The 20993-nt window shown below is 43.1% G+C and overlaps 1 protein-coding gene across 1 annotated transcript in view; it reads right to left on the bottom strand.

Moving 5' to 3' along the window:
• The window catches only part of L3MBTL1 (L3MBTL histone methyl-lysine binding protein 1), a 43922-nt gene extending 23342 nt beyond the window's left edge, over positions 1–20580 (bottom strand). The window contains exons 1-6 of the mRNA XM_063120001.1: positions 20536–20580; positions 9495–9638; positions 7558–7781; positions 4679–4826; positions 3504–3648; positions 2043–2169 (exon numbers count right to left, since the gene is read on the bottom strand). Coding sequence (XP_062976071.1) covers positions 2043–2169; positions 3504–3648; positions 4679–4826; positions 7558–7781; positions 9495–9630 — 780 coding nt within the window. The 5' untranslated portion in view covers positions 9631–9638; positions 20536–20580. The remainder of the gene's footprint in view (positions 1–2042; positions 2170–3503; positions 3649–4678; positions 4827–7557; positions 7782–9494; positions 9639–20535) is intronic.
• Between the last annotated feature and the right edge of the window lie 413 nt (positions 20581–20993).

Below are 20993 nucleotides of genomic sequence, written 5' to 3'. Positions count from 1 at the left end.
CTTTATATCAGTTTCCCTGCGATGAAAGAATACTGAAAACTTGCCGGTTTTGTACTATGTGTATTTTTAAAAATATTCAATTAGAAAGAATGTAGGTACACTGGCAAAATTCAAGACCCAAAACTCAATTGCTGCCCAAAGCAACTACACCTTGGGGCCAAAGCAGATGTGATTAGGGTGACCATATGGAAAGGAGGACAGGGCTCCTGTATCTTTAACAGGTGTATAGAAAAGGGAATTTCAGCAGGGGTTATTTGTAGGCATGCAGCACCTGGTGAAATTCCTGCTTCATCACAACAGTTAACACTGCAGGAGCTATACTAGAGTGACCAGATACAAAAGAGGGCAGAGCACCTGCAGTGTTAACTGTTGTGATGAAGAGGGAATTTCATCAGGTGCTGCATGCATACAAATGACACCTGCTGAAATTCCCTTTTCTATTCACCTGTTAAAGATACAGGAGCCCTGTCCTTCTTTCTATATGGTCACCCCAGATTTGATACAAGAGATCCATGACTGGAGATTTTATTTTTTAAACTTAAAAGCAGCCGAGCAGGAGAGGTGATCTCCAATTTTCATTGAAGCAAGAACACTGGGGGGCAAAGGAGTTAAACCTTTCCGGGTCCACCTTTTCAAAATCCCTGCTCCTCTCCAAGCTGTTATTTAGCCATGCCAATATCATGCTCATATTTTTCCCCTAGGAGGGCTAACAGCATCTTTGGTGAGCGTGTGTGTGATTTTAATCAGGAAAATCTTTTTTTATGTCAAGCTATCAGGAAAAACTTCCTGACTGTTAGAGCAGTACGGCAATGAAACCAGTTACCTAGGGCAGTCATGGGCTCTCCCACACTAGAGGCATCCAAGATGCAGCTGGACAGCCATCTGTCAGGGATGCTTAAAGGTGGATTCCTGCACTGAGCAGGGGGTTGGACACGATGGCCTTATAAGCCCCTTCCAATTCTACTATTCTATGATTCTATGAAGATCAGGCCTGTACTCCCGAGTGTGGGGGACTGGGTTTTGGAACCTGAATTGGACTCAGAGGCTGAAGGGAAAGAAGCGGATGCACACCAATCTAGACAGGAAGCGGGGGAGGAAATTCTCCAACAAGACTCTTCAGGACTCAAGGAGGACTCTTCCCAGGAGCTTATCAGACAGGAAGCCCAGGCTGAGAGGGAACATCGGAGTTGACAGATCCCAGAGTCTGACGCAGAGTGGGTGGAGTTGAGAGGAGTTGGGAGGCGCTTCACTAGGTTGGCCACACAGCAGAGGCTTCATCTTAAGGACCCTCCTTGAAGGAGGGATTCAAGAAAAGACCCTGTTGGGCACTGCAGGGAAACTGTCCAGTCAGGTGATAGGCAACTGCCTTGCTTTGTTAGGTTAATTATGCTTAGAGGACAGCTTCTAGCATTCACACTCCTTTCAGGTGTGAAGAGACATCAATTTACTGAATAAAGCTTTGTGGATTGCACAGCAGACCTCTTTATTGTCTCTCACATCTCAGTGGGAGGGCTTGGAATTACGAGATTTAATTAATATGAGTTCTCTCCCAAACTTTCTTCATTTCAGCAACCTAATTTAGAGGGGGGTGGCGGAAGGCTTTTGCTTTTTTTACTTTTTAAAAATACATTTTCATATCACCTTTCCAGAGAAGTCACCAAGGCAGCATACAACAAATCAGAACAAAAAAGCATAAAAGTCAGCAATAAAACCAACCCTGCCCTTGCAAACGCTAAATGGAAGCCTCAGCACCCTCCATGGCAGGGGTAGACAACTTGGTGCCTTCCAGATGTTTGGGGCTACAACTCCTTTAAGCCTCAGCCAGAAAGGACAATTGTTGGGGATGTTGGGAGTTGTAGTCCAAAACATCTGGAGGGCACCAGCTTGCCTACCCCTGTTCTATAGAATCTGCTGCTCAAAGCTATGGCTATATGGTATGGCTGGACCTAGTTCAGGCCAAACAAATGAGGAAACGTGCACATAAAAAAACCTGTTGCTACGGAAACTCTATTGCGAAAAATGCAAGAGCATCCCAGTCACACCGTTTGCTCAGACTCTTCCTCTTCCTCCTCGGAGGGGCTCTGATAATCTTTCCTCTTCCGCTTCTTCACTGGCTTGAGGATTTCGGTAGAGTTGGTGCTGCCAGCAGAGTTCTCCACAATGACAGACCTGCAAAGCCAAGCCAAGCAAGACTTAGGACTTTGACAGACAATCATGGTTCCCAAGCAGTGGGAGCTGCTTGCCTCTTAGCACTAGAACCTGCCCCTGAAACAACATTATGATCCCTGTAGAAATAGAACGGTGGGGGCCGAAGCTTTACTTCAGCTGAGGAACAAAAGCCTATCCATGATAGCCACCTACTGTATCGCAGCCATGTATAACAACTCGCCTGGTCGCCATAGGTGACTCGGAAGTCCATGCAGGCGACGACATGGAATTCCATGGAGGTGAGTAAGTAAGTGGGCTGGTGGAGGAGTGGCAGATCACTCCATCCCCGATGGCCTTGTAGGCCCCTTCCAACTCTGCTATTCTATGATTCTCTGACAGCTTCCTTGTTTACATGGAGAGAAGTTTATTCCTCCATGATCGTCTCAGAAATGCAGGTTGACAGAGGTTGGCACCCCATTTCAGCAGCAGGTTGGCACCCCATTTCAGGCTAGTAACTTTGTGGGGTTGTTTACAAGGCTGCTGTAACTTAGTGAACAGAGTGTAAGTAAGATGGACTAGGAAGCCTGGGGTTTAAGTCCTCGCCAAGCCATAATGTTCCCAGGGTGACCTTGATTCTCTAACCTACCTGACAGGACTGTTGTACACTGGGTTAGACTTATGCATGCCACCCTGCAATCCTTGGAAGAAGGGTGGGATACAAACGGGAGGGCAAAAAATTAATACACAGATGCACATCAAACGTCAGCGTTTTCACATACTTAGAAATACCACACTCACCCTTTTCCAGTACAGGAGAGAAAAGAGCAACACAATTGTGAATGAAATGTCTAGAGCAAAGCATTTCCATAGGTAAAGCGGTCAAATGACATGTTCTACTAATCGCATTGTTGTAGTTGAACCTGCTATCTTTTCTATACTTTTGTGTAATCATGCATAAGCATCCAGATCAGGACCATGTTGTTTTCAGAGAAGAGGGCTTAAGCTTCCTCCCCACCCATGTTTTCCCCAAATTTCAAAAAACAAAATTCCAGATTTTAAAAAAGGAGGGGGGTTCATTAATTCCAATAGAGATTTTTCTTTCTTTCTTTTTTAACCCCCATACGGTGTGTGTGTGTGTGTGTGTGTGTGTGTGTATGGAATTCTAACCCATGAGCCAGTCCTACCCAGAGGTATGTGATAATATAACCCTCCGAAAGGTAAGAGAGTTTCCAGTCCTGGGACACACCTATATTTCTTTCTCTCCATAAAAGAAAGGAACAGGACGTAGGAAAATGCACAGATATAGGAAAAAGGCATGATTCCTCTCCCCTCACCCCATCACCATTTTTTTTTACCTTTCTTTGAATTGCCGGTGGCAGTTCTCACTGCAAAAACCCCTGCCTTCCTGGCCTGACCCTGTAACATTTCTCCGGCCACAGGTACTGCAATGGCACAGGCTGTCCACAGTTGGAGGCTTGGGAGACTCTGGGACAGCTGAGTCTAGAGGAACCAAAAGAGAAGCAAAACTTCACATGGGTTCCCTTGATCATAAGCAAACAAAGAATGAGAACCTTTTCTAGGCAGCCCAGACTGTGGCCAGATCTATACCAAGCAGGATATTGCACTATGAAATTAGTATAAAAGTAGTATATAAAAGGCAGGAGCCACACCAAGCAGGATATAGCACTATGAAAGTGGTATATGGTGGGTGTCAATGGGCCCCAACAGTTGTCAGTGCACTTCAATACCACTATAAAGCAGTAGTGTGGCTCCTGCCTCTTATATACTATTTTCATACCGCTTTCATAGTGCTACATCCTGCTTGGTGTAGATCTGGCCTGTGTTGCAGCAAAGTGATTATCGGAGCACTGTCAGAATCACAAAGTGGCCTGGTTTGCATGTAACGACAACCCAGAGTATAGATTGTTGAATCACATGTTGTCATTGAATCATGGGTTGTCGTTACTGCAAACCCTGCACTATGGTTTAACTATCGGATGTTAACCACAAACAACCCAGGAAGAGAATCCATGGTTTGTTGTTGGGTTGTGAACTCTGGGTTGTTTGTGCAGGGTTCAAAGACAACCCATACCCAGCCCATGTTCTGGGATGTCATTATATGTGAAGCAGGTCAACATATTCAAAGTTCGACTGCTAAGACCTGCACACACATGTTCATAATTTGCGCTTGTAACAGAGTACTCAGAGTACTGTAATGAAAAGAAAAATAAGTTTGGATAGAAAATAAATGATCTTCAAACACACACACACACACTGAGGTTGCGTGAATTGACACAGACACAAACACACAGGGCGTTGGAACATCAGAGTTAGATGGAAAGAGCATTTGAGGAAGCTGCAACAATACGTTTCCACGACACATTTCTCTTTAAGTTCACTAGACATATAAGATGAGGGAAGCATCAAGAACAAGCAGTATCGTCTCTCAACATTCTCAGTGTCACCATACCCCGGCAGTGGCTTCTACAATGGACACTGTTCTGAACGCTTGCCAAAGAGCTATGCCTACCTTGAGCTATAGTAGGATTGTCCTTGCTGGTGGGGGGTGACACCTCATCCTCCCCCTCTCTTTCCAAGTGGCACTCCTTTGGGTGCTCTGCAGGCGAAAGCTTGTCAGCGCTGACCACTTTCAGTGTCCCGTATTCGTTGATCCGAAACTACATCAAAAAAGGAGGGAAGGTGAAATGTTATGGTGGAGAAAGCAGATTTGTGCACTATGGCGCTGGAATGAAAGCAAGGTGGCATCATCAATAGGTCTGTTCCCCACTTTTCCTTCAAAGGGCTTAGGGCCAGGGCTGGTATAAAGGGAAGGCATGGTTGGGCACTTGCCGAGGGCCCATACCCAGCAAGGGGTCCACTGACAACAGCCCCCAAGATTTGCTCCTCATTCTCAACATTGTAGCTCGCTTGTTTTACCTGCTTCTCATTCTGGCCTAGGCAATGCTGGTGGTGGTGGAGGAGGAGGAGGAGGAGGTGCCATGGCCTACTTGCTCACTGGCTCCCTGCCTGTCAAGTAAGCAAGTGGTAGCAGCAATGATGAGAAAGAGGAGGAGGAGCTGGTGACCATGGTGATAAGAAGATAGGCTCACTCAGGGAGGGCCCCCACTGAGGGTGTCTTGCCCAAGCATCCTGAAGGAACTGGAGCCAGCAGTGCTTAGGGCCATGCACAGGGGGTCATCCTGTTTTATCCTCACAACCACCCCGTGACGTAGGTTAGACAGATAACTACTGTAAGGTCATAAAGTTGGTTTGGGATTTTATAGCTGAGAGGGATTTTGAACACAGGTCTTTCTGAAAGTTACTTATTTATTGCATTTCCATACCACCCAATAGCCGAAGCTCTCTGGGCGGTTCACAAAAATTAAAACCGTTCAAAGTACAAAACAACAGTATAAAAACATGATATAAAATACAATATAAATACAATATATTGAGTCCACTGCATCATATTGGCCCTGCTGTGTATAGATAGGAAGAATAAGTATGCAGATTAAATTCCAAGGTCCTTTAAGCAGGGACCTGTCATCATGCTGTGACTCTGTACAGTGCTACGCATGTTGACTGCACTATATAAAATAAATGAACAAATAAATAAATAAATAAGAAAGGAAAAAAGGAAGAGAGCTCACAGCCAAGAGGTACTTAAAACATAGCCAAACTGAGAATTGTTTTTCACATAATATTCGAAAGACACAGATAAATGCTTGGGAGGAACACTTTATTTATAGGATTTCTGAATTATGAATTTGTAAAGAGCCTCTTATACTCTTGAGTTCTGCCCCTTGCTAGTGGCACAAATCCTACCCAGAGCATCATTGTGTGAGAGAAAAGCAACAAAAAAATCTGTTCACCATCATACCTACTGATCACCTTCATATACATCAATGAGACAGTCTTGCATAAATCATAGGTTCTGAAGTAACCTCAAGCTGCAACCCTATCCCCACTAATCTGAGAGTAACTCAATAGAGCTTACTTTGGAGTAGACAAACTACTGCCAAACTACTTACCCTGCTTCATGGACAGAGCTGGCCCAAACATCCAAACAAACAAATGCAAACAGAATTGCTTTGGATTGGGACACCAGTTAGTGGGCTTCCCTGAGACATCTGACCGCACAACACTGTCAGGAACAGGATGCTGTACTAGATCAACCCTTATTCTGTTCCCACCGGGCTCTTCTTATGTTCTTAGGATGTTTACCCATCCTCTCAAGGATGCTCTCAAGGATCATCGGTGTCAAAAAATTCTACAACACCCCTAGATAGCCCCTTTCAGAGGGTTTAATTAATTGCACGTTTAATTAAACATATAGGGCTGCACCCAATCTTAGTCTAAGTTAAGTCCTCTTCATTTCAATAGGTCTACTCTAAATAAGACTGGCAATATATCCAATGTACTACCAAAGATGCCTAAGTTTAGAATGCCACATTGCATCAAAAGACTTTGAATCACTGATGTAATGGAGCCAGGACTGGCAGGGATGCAGCAAGGGCACTTTTTCATTAGCAGGGTCTCTGATGTCATCTGCCACCCCCTTAAGAATTCCCTGTTCCCTCTGAGCTTAGCTGCAATCCTTATAGTAGCTTAGTTGGGGGGGAAATACGGGTTTTTAGGAATTATATGTAAACTTCAACAAAAGCTGATCAAATATCCAAATAATTATTCATTTGCAGGTGGCATATCTTCACCAGCTGTTCAAATGTTGAAAGTGTTGTAAGGTCTTCAATCCATTGCATTATAGGAGATGAGAATCCATCCTTCCAATGTTGCAATATTTAGCTGTCAAAAGGGGTGGGGGGGACGGAATGAATGCTCCCAATAACAATATATTGTTCCTTGATGTAAATCAAAGTATTTTGGGATGGTTTGATCTTGACCCATTCGCTTTACAAAAGACCTGCTCTTAGCAGATGAAAACTCCTAGAGCTTGTTTGTTGATATGGAACAACAAAGCTGCCTGCAATTTTGGACTTTTCTTGTAGGGTGGGCATGGCTATGGAGACTGTCATGATGAGCGCCTGCACTTCAAAATTTATCATGACACCACCGCTTAGATTGCAGGGACCCAACTTTCCACTATGCCGGGCAGGTTGTGTAATGTTAAAAAACCTGCCATGTCACCTACTTAAACTAAGCACTACTCCTGAAGGGGCCACAGCTCAGTGTAACAGAACACATGCTTTGCATGCAGAAGGTCCCAGGTTCGATCCTTGGTTTCTCCAGGTAGGACAAGGGAAAAAAATCTTGCCCAAACCCTGGAGAGCCACTGCCAGTCAGTGTCGACAATGCTGGGTTAAATGGACCAATGGTCTGACTCAGTAGAAAGCAGCTCCCCAGTCACAGAGGAAGTGCTTTGGAACAGGAAAAGGGCTTTCATCCACCTACCCTTAGGTTGCTTCCAGGGAGAGTGGCTACTCCATCTTTCCATTCCAGAACCCGGATGGTGTTGCAGGTCTGTACTCCGCTGATCTGTGGGATGACTGTCGCTGTGATAGGCTCATTTACCGTGACCTCTCTTTGCCTCTCTGCCCCCATGTTTTTCTGGGGCTCCCGAGGGAATCTCTGGATTTCTAAGGTGCTTGCTGGAAGGTTTACGGTGGTTGTGGTTGCTTATGGAGAGGGAAAGAAAAGCAGTACGTCATGATCATATCCATATGTGCGTATGTGCAAAACACGTCCTGCAGGTGATACAGCCAGATTCCCCCACAAGGGAGGGACACAGCATTACAGTCCAGGCAGGGTTAAGTGCCGGAAGAGAAGGGGAATGTAGGGTGTATCAAAATCCATTACTACAGGAATAAGCAATGTAAGATGATTGAGTCACGTAGCTTGCCAAGGCTTCCCTTTCCCTTTGCACAGCCCTGCATTGTCATTATTTGATGGGTTACCTCTGGGACAGTTATTCAAAATCAAACAATCCCCAAACCTTGATGGGTGGAATACAACCTTAGCTTGCTTTCCTTAGTCTTAACAGGTTACCATAAGGATGTGTAAGGGAAGGATTTTTTCTTCCTTCCCCACCCCAAGAATGCAGTGAACAGTAGATGTAGAGCAACTCTGAGTCTCAAAAAAAGCAAATACTATTTTGGGATGCATTAATAGAAGTGTAGCTTCCAAATCGCGTGAGGGACTGGTTCCCCTCTATTTGGCACTGGCTAGGCCTTATCTTGAGTATTCTGTCCAGTTCTGGGCACCACACTTCAAGAAGGATGCAGACAAGCTGGAGGGGGTTTAGAGGAGGGCAATGAGGTTGATCAGGGGTCTGGAAACAAAGCCCTATGAGGAAAGACTGAAGAACTGGGCATATTTAGCCTTGAGAAGAGAAGACTGAGGAGAGACATGATAGCACTCTTCAAATACTTGAAAGGTTGTCACACAGAGGAGGGCCAGGATCTCTTCTCATCTCAGAGTGCAAGACATGGAATGATGGGCTCAAGTTACAGGAAGCCAGATTCCAGCCAGACATCAGGAAAACTTCCTGACTGTTAGAGCAGTTTGACAATGGAACCAATTACCTAGGGAGGTCATGGGCTCTCCCACACATGGCCTTCAAGAGGCAGCTGGGCAACCATCTGTCAGGTAGGCTTTAACGTGGATTCCTGCATTGAGCAGGGGGTTGGACTCAATGGCCTTATAGGCCCCTTCCAACTCTACTATTCTATGATCCTATGATTCAAAGGCATATGTGGCCACCAGGTTAGATCACAGGATTCTGGTGTGCCTCTGGTTGTTACGGCTTGCAGCGCATATCAATAGTTGTCTGTTCCCATTACCCATGTACCTTGTGAGCAAAGTAGAAAAACTGGAAGATGGACCAGGCATGAGAGCATATGGCCTTTGGGGACATAAAGCATGGAAGGAGCAGCAGCAGTGGGAGACGTTGGGTTTCTCTACATTTTTTTTTAAAATGTGCTGCCTTACCATGGCTTTCTGCATCCGCTTTCTTTCTTGGATGCGATCAGTGGCATTACATGGGCGACTATGGGATTTGAAATTGAATACTTCCTGCTCCATGTGCTCAATTGACTTTACTGAGACAGCACCTTCTGGTGACGTAATTATAGCGCAATGCTGAGATTACACGCTGGGAGATGGTGCCATTTCCCAGATATTCACACACTATCTCTGGATTTTTTAAACCCGCAACTTCCAGGCGATAGCATGAGAAGGGCCCTGGATGCTGACAACGTTATGAAATGAACCCGCAAAACCTCCGTGAGTGGCCAATCACAAGCGTGCTATAAATTGCTCATTTAGAAAAGCTCATTGAAAGACAGCTAGATGTAGAATGGTAACCAAGCTTCAATGCTTCAACAACCTACCTGGTATGATGAAGGCGGTTGCTGGTAGGTGGGAATTTTGCACAGTATTCTCACTGGAAACCAAATGGACGCTGACCTCCCCTGCCACGCTCCCTTTTGTGCTTCGTATCACCTCCATCTCTGCTCGTCCATCCATCCCCTTGCCTAAGCACACGGAATATAATTACAACAAAACCAGCAAGGCCACATCCAAATTAGCATTCTGGAGATAGTATAATATTGCATGTGGATCATTGGCAGATGAAACTAAATTTAAGATGGTTCACTACTGTTTTCCTCGGGGATGGGGGGGATGGATATAAGAGCTCCCTCTCATGTCAGCTGTTGTATGCACACTCATAAAGGCCTACTGTATGTATGAATGAAACATAGAAATATAAGAACATCGGAAGCTGCCATTGGTCCATCTAGGCCAATATTGTCAGCAGTGGCTCTCAGGGATTCAGGCAGAGGGTTTTTTCCAACCTTACCTGGAAATGCCAGGGAACAAACTTGGGACCTTCTGCATGCCAAGCATGTGCTACACTATGGATTACGGCCCCTATGGATTACACACTCAAAGGTTTTCCTTACAGACCAACTAAGCAAACAGTTGGATTATGGCATTTTGCAACCTACAAACTTGATGCAGTCTACAAGCTAGTTTTAAGTATACCCAAACCCATATTAGCCTAATACCTGTATTCGGCCAACCAAACATTCACTAAAAAAATGTGCAAGCTTTTGAGATCTCTAGTTCTCTTCATCAGGCAAGTAGTGTAGATCTAGCCCAGCTTTGACTGGCACACCACTGTAATCCTTTCTGGAAAACCCCTTCTACACACTGGTAATATTCAAATTAGATTACTGTAATATATTTATGTAGCAGCACTGCCTTTAAAGTCTGTTCAGAATCTTTGACCATCTGCTAACTGCTTAACCCAGAAATGGACATATCTTGCCATTTCTAATTGACATTCCTTGGCTGTTCATTCATCCCCAGGCACAATTAAGTGCTGTCTTTTTAACCTTTAAAACTCCAACAGTGCAATAATATGCACGTGTGTTCAGAGAAGAGCCAATCTGTACAGTAAGAATATAAGAAGTGCCATGCTGGATCAGCCCAAGGATCCATCTAGTCCAGCACTCTGTTCACTCAGTGGCCAACCAGCTGTCAACCAGGAACCCACAAGCAGGACATGGTGCAACAGCACCCTCCCACCCATGTTCCCCAGCAACTAGTGTATACAGGCTTACTGCCTGTGATATTGGAGGTAGGACATAGTCATCAGGGCTAGTAGCCATTGATAGCCGTGTCCAGGAATTTATCCAACCCCTTTTTAAAGCCATCCAAATTGGTGGCCATCACCACATCTTGTGGTAATGAATTCCATAGTTTAACTGTGAAGAAGTAGGGCTTACTCCCTGTTATGTGTGCATCTAGGACCAAGGACTGCCTTCTCCTATATGAGAGAAGGCTCAGTTATTGAGATTCTTTTCTTAGAGGCCCATCTCTGGGTGCCTCTATCTTCTGAGGTGTGGGGGATAGCTATTGGAGATAGGCCGATTTTGATAGATGGTGCTGGAATTCCCTCAACATATTAGTTATGATTGTGCTTTCCTGGACTTTAAAAAAATCTCTTTTAGTAATCTCAAGGAGTTTGTGGCTGCTGGAAAATGTTACTGTTTTATCAATTTTTTAAAAAATTGCTGGAGTGTTGGTTCATTATAAATTTATGTTGTGATCTACCTTGAAAATATTTTATTGAACAGTGGGATAAAAGTGTTTTAAATAAAAACATGAGCTTTCCCATGCTTGTATAGCACAAGTGAGCATTCACTCCAGCCTCTAAATACTAACAAATCTTTTTAAAGTCACAAATGGCATGCCATTCGTACGTAGAAAGGTGTCTCTCATCCACACTGACACCACAGACATTAGCCAATGAGTGCTTTTCACCCTCATGCTACCATATTTCACACAGCACTCACTGTCAAAACTGATGTGCAAGGTCTATGTAGAAACATTAACATTAGCTTACAGAAGTGCTACATGAAGGGTAGGGCTGGATCCCATGCAACAAATGAGCAACAATACTGCATTTATTGTCCTTTTGAAAGGGCTAATTGTTTCAAGTTTCCTTTAGCGAATTTGCACAAATCTCTCCAAAAAATTTTTTTTAAAAAAAGGTTAAATTTGTGCAAATCTCCACTAAGGTGAAAAACATAGTGTTAAAAATGCGAAGGAAGTGGGAGGGAAGGTGTTGCTGTCTAGGGAGGAGAAGAGGTGAAGGAATCCATTGACTAATGTCATTTCAGGACATTATACAGAGGGTTTTCAAAGTGGCTTGTTGTGATGTGTAAACCCGGCATTAGCAAGATCGCAAAGAGTGACTGGGCTTTTTGCTACTCTTGCCAAGCAGCAATGTAGACCTTTCTGGCAAGCCATACACAAGCCATCATGCCGAGTTCACACATCACAACAAGCCACTCTGAAAACAAACCACCTTGAACAACACAAAAACAAACTATGGCTTCTCAGGGAGGCTTGTGTATGGTTAACATGCCAAGGAAACAACACTGGGTTTGGACATCATCATGAGCTACCCTGAAACAAACAAGACTGACAACCCACTGTGGTTTGTTGTGTGAACCAGGTCTCCGTGTTCTCCTGACTACTGGAGGGCAACAGCGGCATGTAAATAGACTACAGATGGTACCAACTCAGAGTAGGGCTCAGAGTGAACATATACCAGATATGCCCTGAGAAAAAGTTTATTGGAACAAAAAAATATTACCCTGACCTGGGATGGAGGACATGAATGGCACTGTATCGGGGATCTTGGATCTCAATAGCGTAAATGGCCCAGTTCGGATACTGCATAACTTGGCTTATTGTGGTCACCTGCACTGCCCCTTTCCTTTTTCTTTCTTGGCCACTATGATTAAAGATGTCCACTTCTTGGGTTAATTAACCATAGTTTCCCATTACATCCAAAATGGGAAACTATAGTGATCAGGTTCAGAACAAACCAGGATCTGAAATCAACTTCAAATTGTGGTTTCAACCCTTGGTTTGTTCCAGATCTCCTAATCATAGTTTTCAGGTTCTGCCATAATTATAAAAGGAAACAGCTCCCTTAGATGTGCTGAGAAAGGAGCAGAGCAGGGGCAACACACATGGGCACATGGCTCATGCATAGCTTGTCATTACATCTGAATTTGGTCTGTATCTGATGATGGGGCACTTGGAGACCATAAGCTAGTGTGAGAGAAGAAGGCGCTGATTTCATACAAACATTTAAACAAACAAAAAAAGATGGCTATGTGATGAATTACTGTGAACTGACAATTTTGGCATGTGGGGGAAGGTCAGTATTTTTAATCAAGGTTCATAGCTCCAGCGTAAATTTAGATTGTTTCTGTCTCAACCCTCAAGTTTTTCATGCTCTTGTCACTAATTGTGACCTAATTACGCATTCACAAGACTGGTTTTCCATTAAAATAAAATAAACATATATGACATTTTTGAAAGTTGACGTGGTAACCACAACCTAAAACAACAAAAAGAATTATTATCATTGCTAAAAATAGAAATCTTAGAAATGAAAGTTTAACTTCTGTGATTGAGTAGAACAAACCATGAACAGAAAGGGGGTTATGTGCTCAAATTTCATATAAGTTATAGGAAATCTCTGAATCTCTGAGAAGAACATAGACTTGTCGATATAATTTCCTGCTTCAGAAGCAGCAAACTGCGATGCAACTGTGTGCAGAGATGCAACTGATTGATTTCAATTAAAGGGCATTTTTATTTTAGAAATGTAAATGGGGCTGGGCTCCCTGTAGTGCCCCAATGACAAAAGCAACACGGCGGCAGGTTTTAACAATGCTATTTCTGCTGCTGTTAACACCCCTTAGATGCCAACCATTTGCTAGGCGCTGTGCAGAATACAGGAACGACACAGCGCAGAGGGCTTGGATCTCCTGAGAAGCAGGCACTTGACCACAATGCGTGCATCACACCACTTGCTCGGGTAAAAGTCTTGCAACTACAGAAATTACACAACAAATTTCTTTACAGTTAGCCTAATAAAAGCAGCTGTTTTGACGTAAACATGCTCCTGCTGAGATGAAAACCCATCTGTTAGCAGCGCCCAGTGCCTCAGTCCTCAAAACCCGTTTGCACATCAAAATGTGTTGAAATCAACATACTGTATATCAACATTTATCAGAAAGATCTGTGGGACATTTGAAAGATTTGGAAAAATGAGAGGTTTGGTAAACCCCAAATGTCAGCTACAGAGAATTAAAACTGGCATGGGGACTACTTGGGGAGGACAGAGTGAATTCAGTTCAACTAGGGCCAGATCTACACCAAGCAGGATATTGCACTATGAAAGTGGTATATAAGAGGCAGGAGCCACACCAAGCAGGATATAGCACAATGAAAGCAGTATATGGTATATCTCATGGGCCCCAACAGTTGTCAGTGCACTACAATACTGCTATAAAGCAGTAGTGTGGCTCCTGCCTCTTATATACTGCTTTCATAGTGCTATATCCTGCTTGGTGTAGATCTGGTCTAGGAGTTTTCACCTGCCTACTAATCCCTTGCTACTGTCCCTTTACGCCTTCCAAGAGGTGGGAGGAAGCAGACGATGCAACAGAGTGCCTGCTCCTACATAATAAGAACATAAGAATGCATTTAAACTGCGGGGGGGGGGGGGGAAGCAAGAGGTTTATGAGGTGGGAGGGCATGCTGAGCAAGGAAAGCAATAATCTTGCCAGTTTTATGGAGCACTCAGTCTTTGAAGTCAGTAAGGTAAAATCTTTTCAATGGTTGCAAAGAAGTTCAGCCTTGCATGGTGATGGTGAGAAGCATGGGGTACTGTTTCTTCTTAATGATGGCACAGGCACTCTCCAATAAATGCCTGTGACACTCATGTAACCTCATTCTACACAGCACAGGTGGACAGAAGATTGTGTTTTGCCAGCAACAACAACATCAAAATATTGTTCTTTGAGTGATGAGAAAAGTACAAGTCTCACAATAGAAATGTTATCTTGTGGAAAGTGCTCTGGATCCCTTTCAATACATAAGTAATAAAACATATTTATTGTAGGAGAGAAGCCATTACCGGAAAAGGCATCCTAAACTCTAATAGCAAGAAAGCCGATACTTCTAGATGGAGGGTTCCACGCACTACTAATCAAAAGGTATTGTGCAGCTATTCCATTTTTTCCTCCTTAAGGGTGTGTGTGTGTGTGTGTGTGTGTGCTAAGAAAAAAAAACAGAAGGAACAGTGGGAAAACATGGGAGGGTTGCAAGTGGAAGACAACAATGTTTGGATGCCCCCCCTCAACTAAAATTCAATGAATGAGGTGGAGCAATTACACAATATAACTACCTAAACCAGAAGGGTTTGTCAGCCCTGCTGAACCTGGAATAAAGGCTAGGATTACTTTGGCTATCCTGGCTTGGCCTGTCCAAGTAGTCCGGAAAAGGAAAACAATAAAGGGCCACTAGCAAGCTGGCCACGATTTCAAGTATTAAGCGTGGGACTCGTGTATGCTTACTCAGATAAATTCCCCTGATTTTCACGGGACTTACTCCTAAATAAGTGTGCGTGGGATTGCAGCCATTAAGCCTGATCCTATGTAGAATTAGATGTGTCTAAGATCACTAAAATCAATTGGATTAAGCATTCCTAACCGAAGAATTACAGCCTTAAAACAACAATTACATGCGCAGTTAACTGGAAGTGGAACTTCCTTCAGAATAAACACAGATAGGTTCAAGTATTTCGTTGTCTTGCACAGCAAACTGTTCCCCTCCTTAGAATTTGCTTGCCCTCTACCCTCTCTGAGCCTTACTTTCCTGAGCCCAGTCCTGACCTACCTCCTTCTTCAAAACAATTTCTAAAAGGGCTCATACTAAAGCTTTTTTCATTTCATTTATTACATTTCAAAGCTCTCTGGGTTGTTCACAAAAATTAAATCCATTCAAAGGATGACAAAAGCAGTCTTGCATACCATGTTAAGAGTAAAACCAGTTCCCCCAGAAGAAGAGCTGCATGCCTTCAAATGCGTTGGGCCCAGTAAACTACTCTCTTTGAGGTCTCCTGTCCCTTTGTCTTCTTACAGGAGCTTGTCTAATCTGCACACCACTCATGACACAATCCTAATTATACTTACTTTGAAGAAAAAAAACCCACTGAAATCATTAGGATTTACTTTCTAGTTAGGTCTAGGCTGTCAGGTTTGCCCCTTGTCAGATTGTCTCTGCCTGACAGAGGTTTAGATAGTGGCAGTTTATGTAAAGGGGGGAATCAAATGTTGCTGCCATATTGTGTTTTAAAGATTACATATTAAAGATGTCATCATTCTCAGTTCTAGCGAATGAAGTCTTGTTCCTAAAATTAAATAAATATGGCTTGTGTTGCCTCTTGCCTGTTTTAAATTCATCTGATGGCCACCCTCCCGTTGTAACGCAAGGGAGAAGGATAGTTTTCAGCTCACTATCTCACTTCTGTCTTAGGCACCTCACAAACTGAGCTAGCATTGTGGGCATCACCATTCTGCCATGGGGCACAGCGCACTAACCAGCTCATTTCCCTGGAGCGAGCCACCACGTGCATGGAGCATGAAGCCTACGAAAATGCCTGGCAAAGCCCTGCAATATGCAGCAATTCTGCTTGTTTACCTTTATCCAGACTAGAGTGGCCACGTGTCTTGCTTTACAGTCCTCTGTTTGAAAGGCTGTCCAGTAGTGCAAGACTGGTTTAAAAATAAAGAACCCTTGCAAGGGGGTGCAGATGCCTTGAAGCTGCCCATCAAGACTTCGCACCTGGACAGCAAACACACAGCTCATCTGGTCAGATGTATAATATTTCTATTTAAATTATAGCAGTTATTTCTAAATTTGCATCTCTATATATAAATTAGCATATAAACATTTTCTGCACTTCTGTCATCTTTTTCCCTCTTTTGTGAAGATGTGAATGGAAAAAATGTGAGTAGAGAGAGGAACCAGGGGGGAAAATAAACCTGTTTCCCTCCCCACCCCCAGAGATATTCTCTCTCCACCCCCATTTCCCCCAGTTTTTCCCTCCAGCTCTTCACATCTCTAGAAATGGGGTTTGCATCCTGCCCCTGAGAGTCTCTCCTCCCCCCATAACCTTCCTCAAGGAAAAATAAACACCTTAATGTGGAGAAGGGAAAAGGGGTAACAGGACACAAGTGGGGGCTCAGTACCATAAAAGTTAGGCACCACAAGACCTAACTGGCTTCCTTAGCTGGAAATGATGTGCAGAACATAATTTCCCGTCAAGTGACATGTTTCCTGTCCTTGACCCACACTCAAGCTCACAGGAGAATACAGGTGGGGCGGTGGCACCTCTTAGAGAGTTGCCATCCCCTACTCCAATTCCTTCCAGGCTAGAGGATATTGCTTTACCAGACTCAGCAGACTCTCTTCCAGAAGAGGCCACATTCACCTGCGCACTGTAGGAGCCAATGGCTACAGAGCCTGGCAACAGCCCTTTAAGTGCACAGAAGCTCCTCAGCGGGGTCACAACCAACAGCACCTTCCATAAGGCCTCAAAAGCATGTGCATTTTGCTGAAGTAACTGCTTCCTTTCATGGGTCAGAACATTAAGAACAAAAGGAGAGTCATGCTGTATCAAACCAAGGGTGCATCTAGTCCAGCATTCTGTTCACAGTGGCCAACCAGCTACCTGTAGGAGATGAACAAGTAGGACATGAATGTAATACCTGTGTCCTGCTTGTGGATTGCTGGTTGGCAGCTGGTTGGCCACTGTACGAACAGAGTGCTGGACTAGGTGGAGTCTTGGCCTGATCCAGCATGGTTCTTCTTATGTTATGTTCTTATATTCTTAATACCACCCTCCAGGTTGTATTCTTAGCAATTGGTGTACATATAGCCATGAGGAGTATTAACCATTGATAGCCTTATCCTAGACATTCCTGTCTGCTTTCTCACAGTGATTTGTCCAATGTCCTGACTGCTTCTTCTCTATCTAAGCCAAACCCTGTTGTATCTGTCTTGACCTGAATCTGCCTTACTGTCCTTACGCTGTCCAGCCAGTAAATGCCATTATTGGAGTCCACTTCCCTTGAGGGCTTGTAGACCAGCCAAACCAGAACACCAGGGATCATAGGGATTATAGTTTGAAAACATTCTACAAGATGGGATGAGGCTCACACATCACTAGTCATGTGCAGACCAACAAGAAAAGAACCACCAACTTTTGCAAAGTCCTGGAGACAAGGATCTGTCCTTTTGTTCTTCGTAAAGTGCTATGTACATTTCTGGCACCATATAAATAAGGAAGAAGGACAATGAGAAGGAGAAGGAGACGAAAGATGGACATAATATGGTATTAAAGTTTAGAACTTGGGACTCAGTTTGCAGACTAGAGTTAAAGTTGGTTCCCAGATCTGAAAAAGCTGCAAAGGACCATTTTACATGGTTTCCATCAACAGTCTGTAAAACATGGATTGGGTCTTTCCTGCCTTGGATTTGGACCATAAGCCTCTACAACAGAGAATTCTATTTATGTTGTACAGTATTGGAATCTACCCTCAGCTCTTGGGTTATGACAGGTTAAAAGTTTAAATAAATAATTAGCCGTTTAAAATAAATTCAAAGAGTAAGAGCTGGTAAGAACAGCTCCATTTCCACTCTCCAGGCTTCACCAATCTAAGCCACAAAAGGGGACAGCACACAAAAATCCCCCTTCAGAAACATTGAAAAGGTTGAGAGAAAATAATACATGCTTGCATTCAAATAATAACTTTTAACATCTCCATCTAGACAGACAAATGTCTGTAAACATTTCTCCATCTGGGAACACACACACACCCAAACAAATCCAAGATCCCATAGAAATATTTCATCCTTGAAAAGAGTTGCTACAGCAAATGTCCATTCATACTTGCTTGTCCAAAGACAAACTCCAAATTAGAGAATTAGTAGTAAAAAAAAATCAGTAAATGATGCTATACTCGGATGTTATTTATACTTCCAATTTACTTCGTTTCTGTAGATTGATGTAGTAATGTGGTATGGGCACATAAAATGCCTTTAAATGTCATTGCAATAAAATAGTCCAACCAAGCACGATATTCAGACTGGTGATTTATGGTGGTTTTATTATGTAATTTAAAACACAATTCTCAGCTATTAAACAATCATCACCGCCATTTCGGTATCTTACTTTCTCATGCATAAAGGCTCAGAAGGACACAGCTGAAAATATCTCAATTTTGAGCCAAAGTGGACAATTGTTATTATTGCTAGGTGAGGGTCTTTTGTAACACTTAAGCTGTGGCAGATCTTTTGTGTTGCATAAACTGCAAATTAGCTGCTGATGCCCAAATTCTTGAATCTCTATCAATTATGTGATGCTGCCAGAAAGATTATTTCAAATTCGAATTATTTTATATAAGTTTTAAAATAGCACCTATTCTTTTAGCTTTTCAATTTCTAGCCATTGCAACCGTGATATCTTTTAATAATAGGATGTTCTAACTTTCGCAATTAGCACTACTTATCATTAATAGCATTTTGCAAGTTTGGGGCTGATCTTGGAGTGGCAATTAAAAAGAAGCTAACAGTTTGCTCAACACTAATAGAGAAACAACCAGAACCTTCAGTCTTATCCAACAGCATGCTTCTCCCCTTCGACTTTCATAAACAACAAGACTATCACACTTTATACACTATTTTCTTTGATGCTAACCAACAGTTCATCAAAATGTTCCCCGTGCAACATGCTTCTAGATTGAATCCTGACTTGAATCCAGTTTGATTCATTCAAACTGACATGAAATAAAATACTAAAAGGAGGACAAGACAAAGGCAGAAGACAGCAGAGAGAAAAAATTGGAACCTTTATTATTGGAAGAGAAATAGAGGATGGAGTCAGGCATGTTTGAGCTGGCAGAAGAAAATGGGCCCATCTGCTTGAGAGAAGATGGTAAAAACACACACACCATACACTTCAAAAATTAAAACCACAAACAAACAAAACTTGGGCAGATACTTCTAATAAAGCCCATCTTTTCTTATCCCAAGAGACATCCAACTGCTACTACTTGTCAGTGTATAAAGTGCCTGGGTTGCAGAGTTGTTTGTAGCAAATATTCACTTTAATGCATCAGAATGAAAATCTTCAATAACGAGGTGACGGGGAAGCATTTTTTTAAACAAAACAAAACAAAAACAAAAACCTCGCTGCACACACTGGCAAGCAGGAGTTGTGTCTTTCCCACACTAACAGCGAGGCTACAACATAAACCCGTCAATCCATAAAGTCTTTACTTTTTTCTTTTTTTTTTAAAGAACCCATCAAAATGGCGGAATTCTCTCTTCTTTTTATTCTGTTGCACAAACAGATATTCCCTTTATTTGTAGAGAGGAAGGCAAGAAATTACCAGGAGGAGAAAGTTTGGGAAAACGAACCTCTTTCTGTCCCTCCCTCCGTTGCAAGATTATTGTATACATCTCTCCCTAACCTTCTCCCTCTCTCGCTCTTTTTTCTACATCGCTTAATTCCAACTCTTTTATGTCCTCTCTTTTTGAGAAGGGGGGGGGAGGCTTCAAATTTCCCCACGTTTGAACATGGAAACTGCAAGAAGAATACAAAAAAGCGCCCCAGGATTTTGCACTACCCATGCAAAAGACCACTCACCAACTGTTTGGATATTTTCTCCCCTCTCTCTTCTTTTCTCTCTCCCTGTCTTCAAATGTATTTTTTAAAAAATAAAAAAATAAAATTGCAAGGTTCCTTGCAAAAGCAAATACAACTGAAAGGAATTTGTGGCCCTTCTCGGAAAGAAAAAGAGAGAGAGATTGGAGGGGGGGGAATCAAAATGCTGGCACATCCACTTGCAAAAGCAGGCAGGCACAATTTCAAATCAATGCATTGCATGCAAACGGGAGCAAAGGTCTGCAGAGGACGGAACAGACCCTTTCCGAGCTGCATTTTGATGATTTAAAGAGGTTTATAAATTACTTTCTTATCTGATTCCTTACCTACAATAATCAGCCTGTGGTCACTGAATGCTGAGCCTGCGGGAACCTAAGGCTAGCCGCGCCTGCGCGCACAGGGGGCGGGGCTGCCTTCCCTGCAGAAATGCACAGGGCGATGAAATTGACAAGCAAAGCATATTTAATATACAGAGAGAGGAGAGGGAAAGGGAGGGAGCCGAGTATTATCCACGCTGCAATCCCCATTTTTATATAAATATATTATTAAATCAACTATTAACCCGTCTCTCTCCCCACCCTTCTCCCTTTTCCGGTACGGCAGGCTAGTTCTGCTGATTGGGGGGGGGGGGCTTTTGCTTCCATATTTTTTCCCCATAACTGAAATAAAACACGCGCACGCACGCAAACACACACAGAGCGAGAGCGATTTTCCTGCATGAATGTCCTTGCGTATTTTTTTTCAAAATACAATGTATCCTAGCAATGTATCCAGATTTTAACAT

Source organism: Elgaria multicarinata, chromosome 1, assembly GCF_023053635.1.
Source record: "Elgaria multicarinata webbii isolate HBS135686 ecotype San Diego chromosome 1, rElgMul1.1.pri, whole genome shotgun sequence".
Classification (NCBI taxonomy): Eukaryota; Metazoa; Chordata; class Lepidosauria; order Squamata; family Anguidae; genus Elgaria; species Elgaria multicarinata.
The sequence above is the reverse complement of the archived record's forward strand: the minus strand, read 5'-3'. Positions and strand labels throughout refer to the sequence as shown.